The sequence below is a fragment of the Rattus norvegicus genome, chromosome X (genome assembly GCF_021556685.1).
Source record: "Rattus norvegicus strain SHRSP/BbbUtx chromosome X, alternate assembly SHRSP_T2T, whole genome shotgun sequence".
Taxonomy (NCBI): domain Eukaryota; kingdom Metazoa; phylum Chordata; class Mammalia; order Rodentia; family Muridae; genus Rattus; species Rattus norvegicus.
In genome coordinates this window covers 16,342,941-16,360,923 of record NC_141554.1, presented here as the reverse complement: position 1 = coordinate 16,360,923, position 17,983 = coordinate 16,342,941, and the positions used below count along the sequence as shown (strand labels likewise).

Genomic DNA, 17,983 nt, shown 5'->3' with positions numbered 1-17,983 from the left:
TTGCCTAAGAGAGGAGGAGAGGAAAGGTCAGTGGAGAGTATCACTGGCCCGAAAGGACAGGGTTTTACTCAAATGTGAACCTCAAAACCATTACACTGAGGGCAAGAAGCCAGTCTCGGAAGGGGAAACCCCTGTGTGCTTCTTCTGTGACAATCTTACAATGGAAACAGGTCCGTGGTTTGGTCATGGGTGGATGTGATGCTGTAATGGAGCTGTTTAGTATCCATATTGCACTGGTAGTGTGTATAGTCTAAGATTTGTGTGATTTTACCACAAAGACTGCATTTTACTGCATGATCATTGGAATTTTTTGTTGTCCTTTTTGGTTGGTTGGTTGGTTTTGGCTTCCTTTCTGTGACAAGTAGCCCAGGTGGCCTCCCCGAAGCCAAGACTAGTCTTGAACTCCTGATCTTCCTGACTCCTCTTCTGAGTACTGGAATTGCAGGTGTACAACACCATACCTGGGAGTTTTCATTTTAATTTATTATGCTTATTTATGTATTGGGTGGTTGGTTTGCCTTTGAGTGCATGATCACGCATATACCACAGCATATTATACAGGCCAGTGGACAAAATTGCAGGAGTCAGTTCTCTCCTTCCACCTTTACCTAGATCCTGGGGATCAAACGCAGGTCATCAGGATTGGCGACAAGCTTTTTACTTGCTGCGACACCTTGTCACCTCATCCTGGAAGTTCTTAAGTAGAATGCTAAAAGGAAATTGTGGAGCACTCGAACATTTAGTAATGTGTGGCACACTTTAAAGTGGGTCATGGGGCTAGGGATGTAGCTCAGACGTAGGATTCTGGCAAAAAGGCCTTAGATTTGATCCATGGCACAGCAGAAACAAATGCGTGGCTCGTGAAAGTTGCAATTGCGCTGGCAAGGGTTGAGGAGAGCAAAATAAAGGCAAGGATAGCCACCATTTGGGGTAGAGTTTAGGCTGCCGGCCATTACTGTGGAGACACTACTGTAGAATGGCTTTCAGCAGCACACGGAGAAACAGTAAGGCAGCGAGAGCCACAGATCTGGACAGATGGAGGATCATTAGACAAGGCACAAATAAAGGTCCTCTTGTAATATCATTGCTTCTGGGACGGCAACGAAGCCGTTTTGAGCCTTACTGAGACTCTGGCATGAGTTAAATCAGACCGTTACAGGTCATTCTCGGGATAAGATATATTTTCAATTCTCAGAACCCATGCCTAAAGTGCCACTCCGAACAATAAGGCTGAGCATTCATGGGCAGGTGCTGCTGGGAGTTGGGTTTCCGTCTGCGGAGCCTATCACTCACACACAGGCCTCAGAAGCTCGGGTGCTTATGTTAACAGGGCCCTGTGGTAAGAACATTCTAGTGTTACCTCCAGATGGTGGTGGTGACGAAGAATAACTCTAATCCCTCTTCATCCAATTAAAGACTTCCCAGGCAAGCCTTGCAAACTAACGTGATATTGTTTTTCTTTGCCATCCAAGGACATGGCTCTCTGCCTAGTCTCCCTCAGTCCATTAAAAAAAAAAAGAGTTTCCTTCTTTCCTTTTTATCTATGTGCGTGCCTGTAAGTGCACTGCATGCATGCAGTGTCCTTAGAGGCCAGAAGAGGGCGTCGGATCCTCTGAAAATGGAATTACATTGCTCGTGAGCTGCCAATTGGATACTGGGATCAGAACTCAGGTCTTCTGCAAAAGCAGTAAGTGCTCTTAACTGCTGAGCCATCTCTCCCAACCCCTGAATCCATTTTTAATATTAGCTGATGAGAAACTGCAGGTGTAGCTCAGCGACTGAGCTTATCCTGTGTAGAGCCTGTTCCAGCCCCAACAAACACATACACACACACACACACACACACACACACACACACACACACACACACACACACACACTCTACAACTAGTTGATACTAAGGGAAAAACTTCCAAGTCCATCCTAGACTGTATTGTGTCTCAGTTATTTTTTCATTGCTGTGATCAGACGCCATGACCAAGGCCACTGATAAAACAAAACATTTCGTTGGTGGCTTGCTTACAATTTCAGAGGGTTATAGTCCATGACCATCATGGCAGAGGACATGGCATCAGGCAGACTGTCATGGCGCTGGGGTAAACACAGGAAGTGGAGAGAACTAACTAGGATGGCATGGCTATCCTGGAACTCACTACATAGATCAGGCTAATGAGGAACTCAGAGACCCACCTGCCTTTGCCTCCTGAGTTATTTATGTACCTCCACTCCTGGCTAGGCATGGGCTTTTGAAATCTCAGAACCCACTCCCAGTAACATACCTCCTCTAGCAAGGTCCTACTGCCTAATCATTTCCAATTAGTTCCATCAACTGGTGACCAAGTAGTCAAACTATGAGCTCATGGGGGGCATGGTCATTCACACCACCACAGTGTGTGTGGTGTATGTGCGTAGGAACACATGTGTATGAAGATCAGAGGTCAATGGTTCTCCGCACTATTGTTTGAGACAGGGTCTCTGACTGAACTTGGGGCTCACAGATATGGCTAGATTGCCTGGTCAGCAAATCTCAAGCACCTTCCCATCTCTTCCACATTTGTCAATTCAAAGCTCATTTTTCTCTTTGACCCTCTGCAGAGAGATTACAGGCCCATGTCACCACATTTGGCTTTTCTGTATCTGCTAGAGATGCACCCAGGTCGTCATCCTCGCACAGCAAACAGTTTACCTACTGAGTCACTTCTCCACCCCACCTTAGCATTTTACGTTCTTTCCCAATGTCCCTGAGTTGCTACAGATATCAAGAGAAGAAAAACATATTTTCTTTGATGCCCACCTTAGCACAAGGAAGCCTAGCAAATGCAGAAAGATGGAGGAAGGGGTCTCTTAGGCAGCCTTCAGTTTGCCACAAGGAACATGATGGTGGTGGAGGATGGGTTGGTGAGAGACCATTTGAATGTTTTCCGGAGAGTGTTCCTCACATGGTCAACAATGGCCTAAAATTAAGACTAAGAGGCAAAGTCAAGGCCTTTGATCCCAGCCTGGGCGCTGATCACGCTCTCCAGGACCCCTGAGATGCTAATAGTCAGGAGGGAAGAGGCTTATCAGTAGGAAATGCCTGTGAGATAAAAATGGTAGAGTTGCAAGGTGAGTAGGGCCAGCCTCAGAGCACAGCCTTGGAAGAGCGAAACCTCAGCTTAAAAAAAAAAAAACCCCAAACCTAAAGTGTAAAGGAATCAAAGAAACTCATAATAAAACTGTGCTAGGAGTCCATCTCCCCCAACTAGACATCAATACGTGAAACAAGAGTGTGGGCGAAGGTAGGAGGTGCTGGTGTGTGTGTGTGTGTGTGTGTGTGTGTGTGTGTGTGTGTGTGTGTGTGCACTAGTGCAGCTATTGTAGAAATCACTACAGAGGCACCCAAAAACGTCATAAAGACAGAACTAATATATGATCCAGTTATGCCATTTCTGGAAATCTACTCAGAGCAATGTAAGCCGGCTTTCTCTAGAGATCTCTTCCACACTCTTGCTCTTTGTGACATCATTCACAATAGCCAAATCATGGGATCAGCAGCAGTGCTTACTGAGAGATGGATGTGCAAGAAAAAACACGGTTCGTATATACAACAAAGGTCTTTTTTTTATTTCTTCCAAAGATTTGTTCATTGCATGTGCACACATTTTTTTTCTGCCATGTGTATGTGTGTACAGAGGCCAAAAAAAGGTTCCTTGGTACCTTACTTAGAGTTACAGACAATTCTGAGCTGTCATGTGGGTCCAAGTGGAACCAAACCCATGTCCTCTGAAAGAGCAGCAAGTGTCTCTAACCAATGAACCACCTTACCAGCTCCTACAATGGAGTTTTATTCAGCATAAAGAAGAATGAAATGATGTCATTTGCAGAAAACATGGACTCATCTAGAGATCGTAATATTAAGCAAAAGGAGCCAGAATTAGAAAAAAGACTATGGTGTTCTTTGTCTCACGTATGAATCGCAGATTTAAAATCACAAAACAACAAAACAGGCAGGATGGAAGGGAGAGCGGAAGAGGTCAAGAGAGGATACTGAGGGGACAGAGACAAAGTAGAAATCCTCGGTCTCGGTGAAACTCACTATTTTATAGAGACAATACGTGAAGACCTCTTTTTAAACTGCTGAGTCACAGTGATGTCAGCAACATGGCAGATTAAGAGGCCCGAGACCATTTTCCCTTCCCTCAGGGACACAGTGTCCACACCAACGTGTGGGCCAATTCCATTTGTGGGAATGCAGAAGCCAGCCAGGTGGCTCCCATATCCCAAGAGAGTGGGACAAGAGCTTCGTTGGGAAGTGCAGGCACCTCTGGTCAGCACAGGCCTGCCCTAGGGAGAGGGAGGTAATTCTCAGTACCCTGGCTGCTCCCTGGGAAGGGAGAGACAGGACCAGATTGGACAGGATAGCAAACATTCTGACTTTCTGAGGTCAGGGGCCACCCTGAGGGACTGGCTTCTGTCTTGCCTGTCTCAAGAGTGCTGACAAGACTCAGCATGCTTCAGATGCCTGGGTCACTTGGAAGGAGAAAGAGCTAGGCAGACTCCAGTTGCTCTATGGGAACCCTCCCCTAAGATAGCAGACAGGCCCTCGAAACTTAGAGGCTGGTGGGGAGAGAGGGGGCAGATAAGAAGCAGATGCAGCCATGAAGTCAACATCTGGGTTTCTTGGGGCTGCCTGAGGGACTGAGTTCTGTCTCAGACTCTGGACAGGCCTGATGCCTGGGGGCAGCTGAGTACTGGAGCCTGTGTACAGGGGACACTCTTTGGTCTCTCAGTCTTTAGGGAACTGAGCTCAGCATTCCTGCCTTTTTACAGACCCATTTCCTTGTTCTCTGCCTTAGAGCAAGGACAGGACTGAACAAACACCAGGTGCTGAGAGCTTGAGGGAGAGCCAGAGCCCTTTGGCTTACTTCAGAAGGCAGCACAAAGGGTGGAAGCAAATGGATAGGAGAGAAAGCTGGGTAGCCATACTTGGGCTGGGCAAAGACTATCAACATGAAACAGAAGGGACAGTTCACTGGGAAGATAGAACGAGCCTAGCTAGGTATGCAGACAGCATCCAGCCTCCAAACATATCAGACACACAGATTCACGTAGTTAGGCTGGATAAATGACGCATGGCTTCTGAATATGCGCTGCTCTCCAAAGGGCCTGAGTTTGATTCCCAGCATCCATGTCCTTGGGCAGCTATGAACTGCCTGTCATTCCAGCTGCAGGGATGTGACATCTTCTTCTGGACTCTGTGACCACATGGTATACAAAAGATTAAAAAGAAAGACAGTTAACACTCATGTAACTTAGAGGGGGAAGTCGCCACCCACAGGGTAACGGTAGAATGCTTCACTCCACGGCAATGGGACACACACGCTTCTCAGGCACACATTCTCTAACATGACTCATTGGTGTCGGAAGAGCTCCAACCCAGTGAAGGAGACCGAAATTGTACATGTCACTTCCCGGACCATAGTGGAACAAAACTAGAATCAACAGCAACCACGCACGACCCTCAGCAGTTCCCAAATGTGTACAGTAAAACAGCGGAGTCAGACAATAGAAGATTGAAAGAGAAGTCAGAAGGGCAAGCGGAAAACAACTTGGGACAAGCGGAAATAAATACACAACAGGAACTGGTGTGTGCGTAGAATCCGCAAAGGCCCAGTGCCTCAGAAAGAAGGAGGAAAAAGGAGGAAAAGAGGGATGGAGGGAGGGCAGAGGGACAGGAAATGCAATACACCGAGATAGATGAGCTGCAGCAGGAGTAGTTCTAGGGGCTGCTTAGTGATTTAACCAGTTAGTGATGCCTTACATGGTAAGGCAGCCATACATTCAAAAGGGAACGACCCACCAACAGCACCACCACTCCAGGGTCGGACGGATAGTTCAGCAGTTGAGAGTGCTTCCTGCCCTTCCAAAAGATCCCAGTTGGATTATCAGTATCCATGTTCGGGGCCCACAACTGACTGGAACTTTAGCTCCAGACGATCCAACCTCTCTTCTAGCGTCTTCGGGTACTGCACTTGTGGGTGTGTCCTCACGCAGAGACGCACACATAGACACATAACTAAGGCTTTGAACATTTGAACATTTTCAAAAGGGAAGACCTCAAACAATCTAGTTCTCCTGCCAAAGAAACCAGAGTCTACCTAGATGGGACCGTAAGTAATCTTGCCACCAAACCTGATGGTACAGGTTCGAGCCATATGGTAATAAGAACCAACTCCTGGAGGTTGTCTTGTGACTTCCATACATTTAGTGTGTCACATAAAACAAATGTAATTTAAAAAGTTTTTAAAGAGACTTGGGGGAAGTTGGGGATGGAAGCTTTAAGGCTTGTGCTACATAGAAAGATGCTGTGTCTTTTTTTTTTAAAAAGATTTATTTATTTTATCTATGTGGGTACACTGCTGCTGTCTTCAGACACACATCAGATCCCATTACAGATGGTCGTGAACCACCATGTGGTTGCTGGGATTTGAACTCAGGACCTCTGGAAGAGCAGTCGGTGCTCTTAACCACTGAGCCATCTCTCCAGCCCAAAAAATAGTTTCAAACAACAACAAACTAGGGGGAAAAAAACTAAGGCTGCAAACAGAAAGCTATATGATATTAGAACAATAAATTGAATAAAGGATAGTTAAAATAACAACAATAAGACCGGGGCTGGAGAGAGTTCACTGGTTAAGACTACACACAGGAGACTGAATGACGGCCCAGCAGTTAATGTATACACCCTGGTCTTCTTGCCCTCCCGCTCCTCCTCTGTCCCTTCCTCCTTCTCTCCCCATCCCCCCATTCCATGGCCTCTACTTTTCTACTCTCTCTCTCTCTCTCCCTGCCTTTCTCTGCCTCTAGTACCCTCTCAACTGCCCTCCCCATGCCCTGAATAAAATCTATTCTATACTAAAAAATAATAATAAATAAAAATAAAAAACGAATGCATACTGCTTTTGCAAGAAGACTGGAGTTCAGATCCCAGCACCATCGTGGGCTGATTTACAAGCCTTTGTAACTCCAGTTCTAGGAAACCCGTGCCTCGGGCCTCTGCACACTCTACACTACTTGCTCATGTACACAGGAATCCATAATTTAAAACAATACAATTAAATCCTTTTTTAAAAGAGTGCATGCGGGGTTGGGGATTTAGCTCAGTGGTAGAGCGCTTGCCTAGCAACCACAAGGCCCTGGGTTTGGTCCCCAGCTCCGGAAAAAAAGGGGGGGGGAGTGCATGCTGCACTTCCGGACGATCAGAGTTCAGTTTCCAGCACCATACCAGGCAGCTCCCAGCTGACTACGACTCCAGCTCCAGGACATTGACATTTTCTTCTGGCCTTGGCAGGTCCTGCATTCATGTGCACACACCCTAAGACAGACTTGCATAAATATACACAATTAAAAACAATGAAACTAAGAACTGTGTTTCTTAAGAAGATTAGCGAAATTGACAAACTTTTAGTCATACCAAAAAGGAGGAGGAGGAGGAGGAAAGACAACTGATATCACAGAAGTGAAAGGTGCTCGTGGGTGACATGTAAATATTACAGCAGCTGGATGAGCTAAAAGAAATGGCTAAAATCCTGGAGTGTTATACGCTACAAACTCAATGGGAGTTGGAGAAATCATACATCTGAGCAGTCTCCTAACTCTTAGGCAATCAAAACTCGAACAGAGAAAGCTGGGGGCGGGGGAGGGGGAAAGAGCGTATTCTCAGTGGTAGCTTGTGCAAAGGCATGGGCTCCAGCTAGAGAAGTACAGTGGGGGAGGAAGGGGAGGAATAAGAGAAAGGAGAAGGGGAAGAGGAAAGAGGGAGGGAGAAGAGGGGGAAGGGGAGGAAGAGGAGGAGGAAGAGGGCATGAGCAGGGGAAGAGGAAAAGAGGAAGAAGAGGAAGAGGACAATAAAGATGAGGAAGGGAGGACGGGAGGAGGAAACTTCTAGAGCAATGGCTTCATTGGTGAATTCTCCTCAACATTTAAACAAATGTTAGTGTCAGACTTTCCAGACTTTTCCAGTACACAGAAGAGGCAGGGTTACTTATGTCTCAGTTCATATTGTGAAGTAAGCAATATCTTTATACCAAAGCTGTGAATGACACAGGGTGAGGGCAGGGATACAGCTCAATGCTCATTTAAAATTCTTTTTAAAAGATTTTTATTTATTTGTTTGTTTGTTTTTTGAGACAGGGTTTTTCTGTGCAATAGAGCCCTGGCTGTCCTGTACTTGCTTCATAGACCAGGCTGGCCTTGAACTCACACAAATTCTCCTGCCTCTGCCTCCAAAGTGCTGGGATTATAGACGTGTGCCACCGCAGCCAGCATTTATTTTTACTCTATGTGTGTGGGGGCTTTGCCTAGTGTATGACAGCACGTGCATGCCCGATGCCTGCAGAGGCCAGAAAAGGGTGTTTGATCTTCCTGGAATTTGAGTTACAAATGGCTGTGAGCTATAGTGTGTGTGCTGGGAACTGAACCTGGGTCATCTAGACAAGCAGCAAGGGCTCTTAGCCACTGAGTTGTCCTTCCAACCCCAGTTCAATATTCTTTTTTTTTTTCCTATTCTTTTTTTCGGAGCTGGGGATCGAACCCAGGGCCTTTCGCTTGCTAGGCAAGCGCTCTACCACTGAGCCAAATCCCCAACCCCCCAGTTCAGTATTCTTGGTAAGCATACACGCAGATAGATACCCTCAAGAACTTATTCATGCCATAATTTGGCAGCACACTAAAATGATTATGTCATGACCCAGTGAGATCTGTTGATGGGATGAGAGAGTGACTGGTTTCATATATGAATGTCGATCACAGCCGTACACCATCCCCAAGCTACAAAGAATGAGAATCCCATGGTCCTCTTAAGCAGTTAAGAAAATCATTTCACAGAATTAGACATTCAGAAGAACACAAACCAGGAATAGATAAAAGGACCCAGCATAATAAAGGCCACATGCGCCAAGCAACCAGGTAACAATGCTAAGAACCTAGAGGATCAAAAAGTGAGGCACTGACGCCCACTTTTACCATTTACCATGTAGTACTGAAAGTCCTAGTAAAATTGATTAAGCAACAGAATGAAGTAAACACTATTCTAATCAGAAAGGAAAATTGTAACTCATCTGCCTACAGATCATATGATCTTGGACATAGAAACTTCTCAAGTTTGCAAACATGCATGCATCTGCATACTACTGGAACTAAGGAGTGAATACAGTGAACATTAAAAAGACAGAGATGACATGCTCATACTCCTGCAACCCCAACACTCAGAAAACTGCACTGCATAGAAAAATGGTTGCTTTGTTTTTGCATGGTCGTGTGTGTGTGTGTGTGTGTGTGTGTGTGTGTGTGTGTGTGTGTATGGTGTGTTAAAGAAAAAAATCAGTTATGTTTCAATACAATATCAGTTAACAACATTCTTACTGGATATTTTATGCATTTACATTTCAAATGTTATTGCCTTTTCCAGTTCCCCCTCCCCTCCCCCCCTCCCCTCCCCCCTCCCCCTCCCCCTCCCCCATCCCCTCCCCCATCCCCCCATCCCCTCCCCCATCCCCCCATCCCCCCATCCCCCCATCCCCCCTCCCCTTCTTCTATGAGGATGCTCCCCCTCCAACCCACCCACTCCCACCTCACCAACCTGGCATTCCCCTACACTTGGAATTGAGCCTTCACAGGACCAAGGGCTTCTCCTCTTATTGATGCCCAACAATGCCATCCTCTGCTACATATGTGGCTGGAACCATGGGTCCCTCCATGTGTACTCTTTTTTTATTTTATATAAGTACACTGTAGCTGTCCTCAGATACAGGGTATCAGATCTCATTACAGGCGGTTGTGAGCCACCAGTGGTTGCTGGGATTTGAACTCAGAACCTTCAGAAGAGCAGTCAGTGCTCTCAACCTCTGAGCCATCTCTCCAGCCCTGCCATGTGTACTCTTATTTAAAAGGAAATTAAGGACTGTGGAGATGGCTCACTTGGTAATGTGGGTGCTATGCTGTATAAAAGTAAATCACAGAGACAGTGATGGTGTATGTCTTTAATCTCAGCACTTTGGAGGCAGAGGCAGGTGGATCTCTGTGAGTCTGAGGACAGCTTGGTCTACAGAGCAAGTTCCAGGACAACCAAGACTAAACAGAGAAACCCTGTCTCAAGAAACAAACAGAACAGCACAAATCGAAAGCCAAGCAAACCTACAGAGTGTGTAGAGAATGATATCGTCATTGATGTGCACTGACTCTTGCAAACCCCACATGCACACACACATCAAAGAGCAGAAAACAAACGAAAACTTCAGTTGATTCATTTACAGCAGCATCAAAAAAAGAATAGCTTCAGTAAGGAATGAGTTAATAAAGAAGAGATTTGTACACTGAAAGCTATAAAACATGGCTGAAAGGAATGAAAAAAAACACATCAAATGGAAAGATCTCCTGAAGGCATGGGCTAGGAGATTTAATCTTGCTGCTCTATCTATACCGCTCAGAGCAGAACTCAGCTTCAGTACAGACCTCCAAAGATCCAAGTGGCTTTCCCCCCAGAGATAGAAAAGTATTACAATTACAACGTAACTGTAAAGGATTTCTAACATTAAAAACAATAATGAACACGAAGAACACAGGTAGATGCTTCATATTTCTCCATTTCAAAATCTATTGCAAAGCTACAGTGAGCAGAAGAGTATGGTATTGACATAGAGACAGACACACAGAATGGGACAGAAAGAAGAGAGAATAAACATGATCATGGACATATATGACCAAGCAATCCTTGATATGTGTACCAAAATTACACGATTAGGGAAAGATAATTACTTCATCAAATTCTGTGTGGGAAACAGGCTATCCACAGATATCCTGGCTGGTCATGGCGTTTTGTCACAGCTATAGAGCCGGTAGCTAGAACAACAGGCACAAAGAATCAATTTGACATTTGTCTTACACCAAATACCAATGTCAACTCAAAATAGGTTAAAGACATGAACACAAGTTCTGAAATAGTAAACACTTTTGGAAGAATGGGTGAGGGGGAATCTTCACAACACTTATCTACGCATATAAACCCCAAAACACAAACAACAAAGCCAAAACCGGACATGGAAAATTACATCGAACTAAGAAACTCCTGGTCAGAATAGTCAACAGTATGAAAAAGCAGCCAGTAGAATTTGAGAAAATGCTTCAAACTTTACACATGTAATAATTTCACATTAATATCTTAGTCGAGCAGTGGTGGTGCACGCCTTTCATCTGAGCACTCAGGAGGCAGAGGCAGGCAGATCTTTCTGAGTTTGAGGTCAGCCTGGTCTACAGAGTGAGTTTCAGGTCAGCCAGGGCTAAACAGAGAAAGTCTGTCTCAAAAAACAACCGACAAAGAAACAAAAAAAAAAAAAGGTTAATACCTTGGGCTGGAGAGTTGGCTCGGCAGTTAAGAGGACCCGCATTAAATTCCCAGCATCCACATGGCAGTTCACAACGGCCTGTAACCCCAGTCCTAGGGGTTTCTTCTGGCCCACACGTGTGCCACACTCACTTGATGTGCACACATACATACATGGGGCAAAATACCCACACACAGAAGAGAAAAATAAAGATGGAAACTTTTAGGTTAATATCACAAAACAAACAAAGCAAAAACCTGGTTTTAAGATGGACAAAGGACTCGATAGGCATTTCTCATGAGAAGACAGGAAGTGTGACTCTTGTGAAACCCAAACTGCAGATGAAAGCCACCAAGAAGTGTCTTGTCACACCTCACTCGTAGGAGGCATGATAAAAATAAACAATAATAAAAGCGAAAAGAAAATGACCAGTGGTAACAAAGATGTGGAGAAACTGGTGAACTGAAAGTAGTCGTGAAGTTTCCTTAAAAATCTATGTACAGCATAAAGCCTTATGATTCCACCAGCCTGCTTCTGCTTACTGTTCAAAAGAATCAAAAGCAGGAGCTCTCTCCCCCGTCTCTGTCCTTGCTCTCTGTGTCTTTGTCTCTCTGTGTCTCTGTCTCTGTCTGTCTGTCATCCCCCCCCCCCCCGCAACCCTCCCCCACTCTTTCCTCTCTGCCTCCCCGACTCACTGTGTGTATGTGTTTTGTTATGTGCAGGCAAGGCAAGGCGAGAAGGTAAGGCAAGGCAAGGCAAGCTCCCAGTCTGCCTCTCACACAGCTCTGGGATTACAGGCCTATGTTAGGTCAAGCCAAGCTTTTTATACATGCGCTGAAGATTTGAACTCCTCAGGCTTGGGTATCGAGTGAGACTTTTTTGCTGAGCCATCTCCCACCTCTGAAATCAGTGAACCATGTTCACTGCAGCAGGATTCAAGCTAGCCACCATATGGAAACAACTAAAATGACTATCGAAATGAACCGACTGGGGATCCAAGCCCTGGGTAGCCTTTGCACAACACAAACTAGCTGTGGTGGTGCGTTCCTGTAATCCCACCACCCAGGAGGTGAGGGTAGAAAGATCAGAAGTTCAAATTTCTTTGAAAGTCAGCCTCTGACCGTAGCTTGCATGCCTAGAATGCATGTGGCCTTGGCTTCCATTCCCAGTAGGCCATAAACTGGGTGTGGTGGCGCTGTGATATCAGCACTGGGTGAAGAGGGAGGCAGAGGCGGGAGGGTCAGGCGTTCAAGGCCATCTTTGGTTACACAGAGTTCAAAACCAGCCCCCGCTACTCGAGACTATGTTTCAAAGCAAAATTTAAAAAACAAAAATAACAAAAGGTTCCCTTATGCAAGACGAAAAGGCCCTGTAGATCACTGTGCGACACAGTGCTTAGACTTATGACTGCGGCGGCCACGCTCTGCGGGTCGCGGAGGCGGGCAGAGGCGGAGCCGCAGGAGCCCGGCCCGGCGGCCCCAGGGGCGGTGGCAGCCCAGCAGGCGTCTCGCGGGGCCGCTTCGCTTCCACACTCGTCTCGGAGGACCCGAGAGGAAGGATGTCGTCGGGGCTTAAGGCCGAGCTGGAGTTCCTAGCGTCCATCTTCGACAAGGACCACGAGCGGCTGCGCATCGTGAGCTGGCAGCTGGATGAGCTGCAGTGTCAGTTCCTGGTGCCGCCGGCGCCCGCGGGCAGCCCGCCCTTGCCGCCGCCGCTCACCCTGCACTGCACCATCACCGAGTCCTACCCATCCTCGCCGCCGATATGGTTCGTGGACTCTGACGATCCAGACCTCACATCGATCCTGGAACGTCTGGAAGATTCGAAGCCCAACAGTTCGCTTCGTCAGCAGCTCAAGTGGCTGATCTGCGAACTCTGCAGCTTATATAACCTGCCTGAGCACCTGGATGTGAAGATGCTGGACCAGCCGGTCCCCATCGCCCAGAAAGCGACCATCGAGGAGGTGCCTTCTGAAGATGAAGAGGAAGATGCAGCTGACGGGCTGGAGGACTTGGATCATTATGAGCTGAAAGAAGATACTTGTAGTGAGAAAAAGTCAGAGGATGAAGGGCTTGAGAAAGAGCATTTGGCAATATTAGAGAATATCAAGAAGAGCCAAAGGCAAGAGCATTTGAATGGTACCGTGTCTGGCTCAGTGCATGCTTCAAATAGACTCATGAAAGAACTCAGAGAGATATACAGGTCGCAGAGTTACAAGTCGGGGACTTATTCTGTGGAACTGATAAACGACAGCTTATATGACTGGCACGTTAAACTGAGGAAGGTTGACCCCGATAGTCCCTTGTACGGCGACCTTCAGCTCTTGAAAGAAAAAGAAGGCATAGAATATATTTTGCTTAACTTTTCTTTCAAAGATAACTTTCCGTTTGATCCTCCCTTTGTTCGCGTCGAGTTGCCCATTCTCTCTGGAGGGTATGTCTTGGGCGGAGGGGCATTGTGTATGGAACTGCTCACCAAGCAGGGCTGGAGCAGCGCGTACTCCATAGAATCGGTTATTATGCAGATCAACGCCACCCTAGTCAAAGGCAAGGCCAGGGTGCGCTTTGGAGCAGATAAGAATCAATATAATCTAGAAACAGCCCAACAGTCCTATGACTCTGTCGTGCAGATGCATGAGAAAAAAGGCTGGTTCACTCCTCCAAAGGAAGATGGGTAAATAGACTGCCATGTGTTTGGAAAAATGTAGCTTTAAAGACACAAGCTTTGCATATCTTTGTAACAGTAGTGCGGAAGATATTAGCTAATTGGTGTTTTAGTGGATAATCTGTCAACTGACCGCCAGTAGACGTTTCAACCTTTTCGTTTTGCTTACTGTGGGGGTCTTGGGCCAAACTGTGAGCCTTTACTGTGGTTTTCCCTGATAAATAATCATAGTGTTCATTTTTCGTCATCCGTTTTCCTTGATGTGAATGTGTTAAGTAGGCCAGTCAGTTGTGACTTTAGATAATTTTCGTTTATTGGGCTATTTGGGGAGGGAGGGGGGTAATAAGTATTTACAAACATTTGTTCCATTTAGTGCCAATAAAAGTTTTGCCAGTGTCCAATACTGGCTCAGAAGAGATTTGGGTTTCTGTGGTTTTTTTTGTGTGCGTGATACTTGGGATGGAACCCAGGGCTTCCTGCGTTCTACACGACCTATCCCGTTGAGCTATGTTCCCAGCTGAATGGTTATGTCTTCTCGACTACAGTCTTTTGGGGTCTAAAGCCATTTGATTGCCTAAATAATGATAGGAACTTTGCTCAAGAATTGATAACATTTTTATGGCTAGGTTATGATATGAACTGTTTCCTAAAGCTGGGCTCTTGAAACTAAGTTACAGTGTACTTGGGCAAAGCAATCAAGGGCAAGCTACTTAAGGCTCGAAGTCGTTTGCACTGGTCTTGCTTAGCTAAGTCTTTCTCCTCTTCCTCTGCCCTTTCTTTGAGACAGGGTTTCAGGTACCCGAGGCTGGCCAGGAGCTCCAGATCCTTCTGCCCCTCCATCTCAGGTACTAATGAATTTGTTTCTTATTGGTTTGCTCTTTGTTATGAAGCAGAGCCACAGTCTACAGCTTGGGGTTAGTTGTGAACGCTGCCATTCTTCCTTTCCATTTTACTAACGGGATGCTGCAACTCGTTGTAGGCTGATAAACTTTGTAAAGTGCTCAGCAGATTCCTTGAGCAGAAATTATACATTTAAGTTCCACAAATGCCTAATTTGGAGACTTCTAATTTTTTCTACTGTCATAACAATGACTGCATCAAAGGACTAATGGGAACTCTGTGTATCAATTCCTTTATAAGGCATGACTAGAATCAGCATACTTTCCATTTTCTTGCCTTACCCTTGTGTCCCCTTTGGTTGGTAATAGTTGGATTTATTGTGTATATGAGTATGTGTGGAGGGGGCGTATATGCACACAAGTGCAGATGTCTTCAGGGCATCAAACCAAACTTGGGTCTTCTGTAAGACTAGCTTGCATTTAATGGCTGAGCCATCTCTCCAGGCCCTCTACTTTGCTATTTTTGAGACAGAATCATTCATGGAACCTGGAGATCACCGATGGTCTAAGTTTGGCTAGCCAGTGAGTCCCAGCTCTTGGATTACAGAGCTTCCCAGTTACAACTTCCCAGCTCTGGGATTCCAGGCAAGTGCCACGACATCCAGCTTTCTATGCGGGTGCTGGAGGTGCACATACACGCAGGTCCTGGTGCTTATGCAGCAAACACTTTATCCAGGGAACCACCCGCTGGCCCCTACATCTGCTCTAAGGTTCACATCTCAACTACATTAACCACATCCAAGAGGCCTGGTTCTTCTTTATTATTGTATACATTTAATTTTTTAATTCTACTTTGGCTATGAGGGTAGGTGATTAAGATTTGTGGACCAGGCCTGGTGGCACAGACCTACTCAGGATTTTGAGGCTATAGAAGGCTTGAGCATGCAAGGCCTGACTGGGCTATTAGATCCCATTCAGCCTGGGTTAAGATACTGTCTCAAAATTAAAAGTTATAAACTACAAACAAGACAAAACAATTTAAAAAAAAGAGTAAAAATTAAAAGTGAAAATGGTGTGTGTGTAGGGGTGGGGGGACTAGGAAAGTAGTCTGGTGGTATAACCATTGTCCAGAGTTCACAAGTTCCTAGGTTTCAGTACCAGCCAGGAGACCCCCACCCACCTACCCCATTTCCTTTTTCTGGACTTCTCCCTCACTTGGTTATATTTAAATATAGTTCTGGCCAGTTCTGGTAAACCTTGACAAAGCAGAATCATTTAAAGCATTAACATTCCTTAAGCGTTAAAGTTCCTCAAGCCTTGTGGCTAAATCTTGAACACCCAAGATTATGCCGCACCCTGATTGATAGCTGTACATCCAGTAAGCCTTAGTTCCTTTGTCGTCACAGATTTATTGAGTAGTGCATGGTAAACTTTAAAAAAACAGAATCAAATTTACAAATAATCACCCAAACTACTGGGCTAGAGAGATGACTCAGCGGTTAAGAGCATGTACTGGGGCTGGAGAGAGGGCTCAGCGGGCGAGAGCATGTACTGCTCTTGGAGGGGACTTGAGCTCTGCTCCTGGCATCCAGCACAAGCAGGCTCACAACTGCCTGCCACTCCATGCCTCTGACCACAAAGCCATACACGGCATCCACAAGTCCACACTGAGACACACATGCATACACGTAGTTACAAATAAAAATAACATTTTAAAGATAGCCGTTGTTGTTGCTGTAATTCTTATTAGACATTTTGGAGACAGGGTTTCTCTATGTAACCCTGGCAGTCTTGGAACTCTTGCTCTATAGGTCAAGTTGGCCTTGAACTCAAAGATTCACTCAGCTGTGCCTCCTATCAAAGATAGTTATTAATACTGTACCATATATTTAAGTAATAAGAATAAAAACTCAGATAATATACTTTCAGGGAACCTGTTAGGAAGGCCAGGCTGGCCTCAAACACATGGAAATCCACATGTCTTATGGCTTCCAAATGCCAGGGTTAAAGGGCTACCTGTTCCCCCTTTTGAGACAGGTCCTAGCAGGTCTGGAACTCTCTAGACAAGGTTGGCCTCAAATTCACAAAAAATCCGCCTGCCTCTGCCTCCTGGATATTGAGATTAAAGGTATATACCACCACGTCTGGCTTGGCACCTATTTTTTTATGGGGCAGGGGAAATTGGAGGCAGAGTTTCTCTGTGTGTAGCCCTGGCTGTCCTGGAACTCACTGTGGACCAGACTTGCCTAGAACTCACAGAGATCCGCCTGCCTCTGACTCCCAAGTGCTGGGATCAAAGGCTTGACCACCATCTAAAGCACTAATCTTTTCTTTCAAAAAACAAAGAGTTGAAGTAGATAGCTAGCTTTAGTCCCTGCAGACGAGTCAGAAATTCTTGAAATTTGAGCCACATCCTTCACCTCCAGGGCGGCTGAAGATTTGGGACAAGAGTGGCTAGCGTGAACGTCAAAAGCCATTCAGACTGACATTTGTACAGCTGACTTGCTAGATGGAAGATGGTCTTCCTTATGGACAACGAGCTAACAGACATGAAGTCTACTTTAAGATGAGCATGGTAGAGCGCACCTTTAATTCAGCACTCAGAAGACGAAGACAGGTGAATCTTTGTGAGGTTGAGGCCAACTTTGGGCTACATGGGGAGTTCTATGCAAGCCATAGTTTAAGTCAGTCAGTCAGTCTGTCTGTCTCTGAAGAGTTTATTTCACTATACGACTCAGATAAAACTAGGACAGGGCATTATTGTACACAGTGGTAATAACAGCTTTAGGGAGCCTGAGACAGCCTGGGCTACATAATGAATTCCAGACTATCTCGAGTCACAAAGCAAGAACCTTTCTCAACACACATACACACACACACACACACACACACACACACACACACACACACACACACGAATATACTGGAAAGGTGCAAGAACATGTGTAATAGCTACTTAGAAAGCCAAAGAAGATCCTATCCACATTGTCTGGAACAAGAGGTTCTGTCTGAAGCTGGTTGTTCCCTCCTGGGCATCGTTAATTAAGACCTGAGAGATGAGACAACCTTTAGAGAAAGCCAGACAGGCTCTTGGAAAGTCACAGAACCTTGTATTATTAA

General features: G+C 45.7%; 1 protein-coding gene across 1 annotated transcript; it reads left to right on the top strand.

Annotated features, from left to right (window-relative positions):
• The first annotated feature begins 12,918 nt into the window (after positions 1-12,918).
• Ube2q2l (ubiquitin-conjugating enzyme E2Q family member 2-like) lies at positions 12,919-14,440 on the top strand. The gene is given in 1 exon segment (NM_001135997.2): positions 12,919-14,440. A coding segment is annotated over 1 exon segment (1,119 nt). The 3' UTR covers positions 14,038-14,440.
• The last annotated feature ends 3,543 nt before the right edge of the window (positions 14,441-17,983 follow it).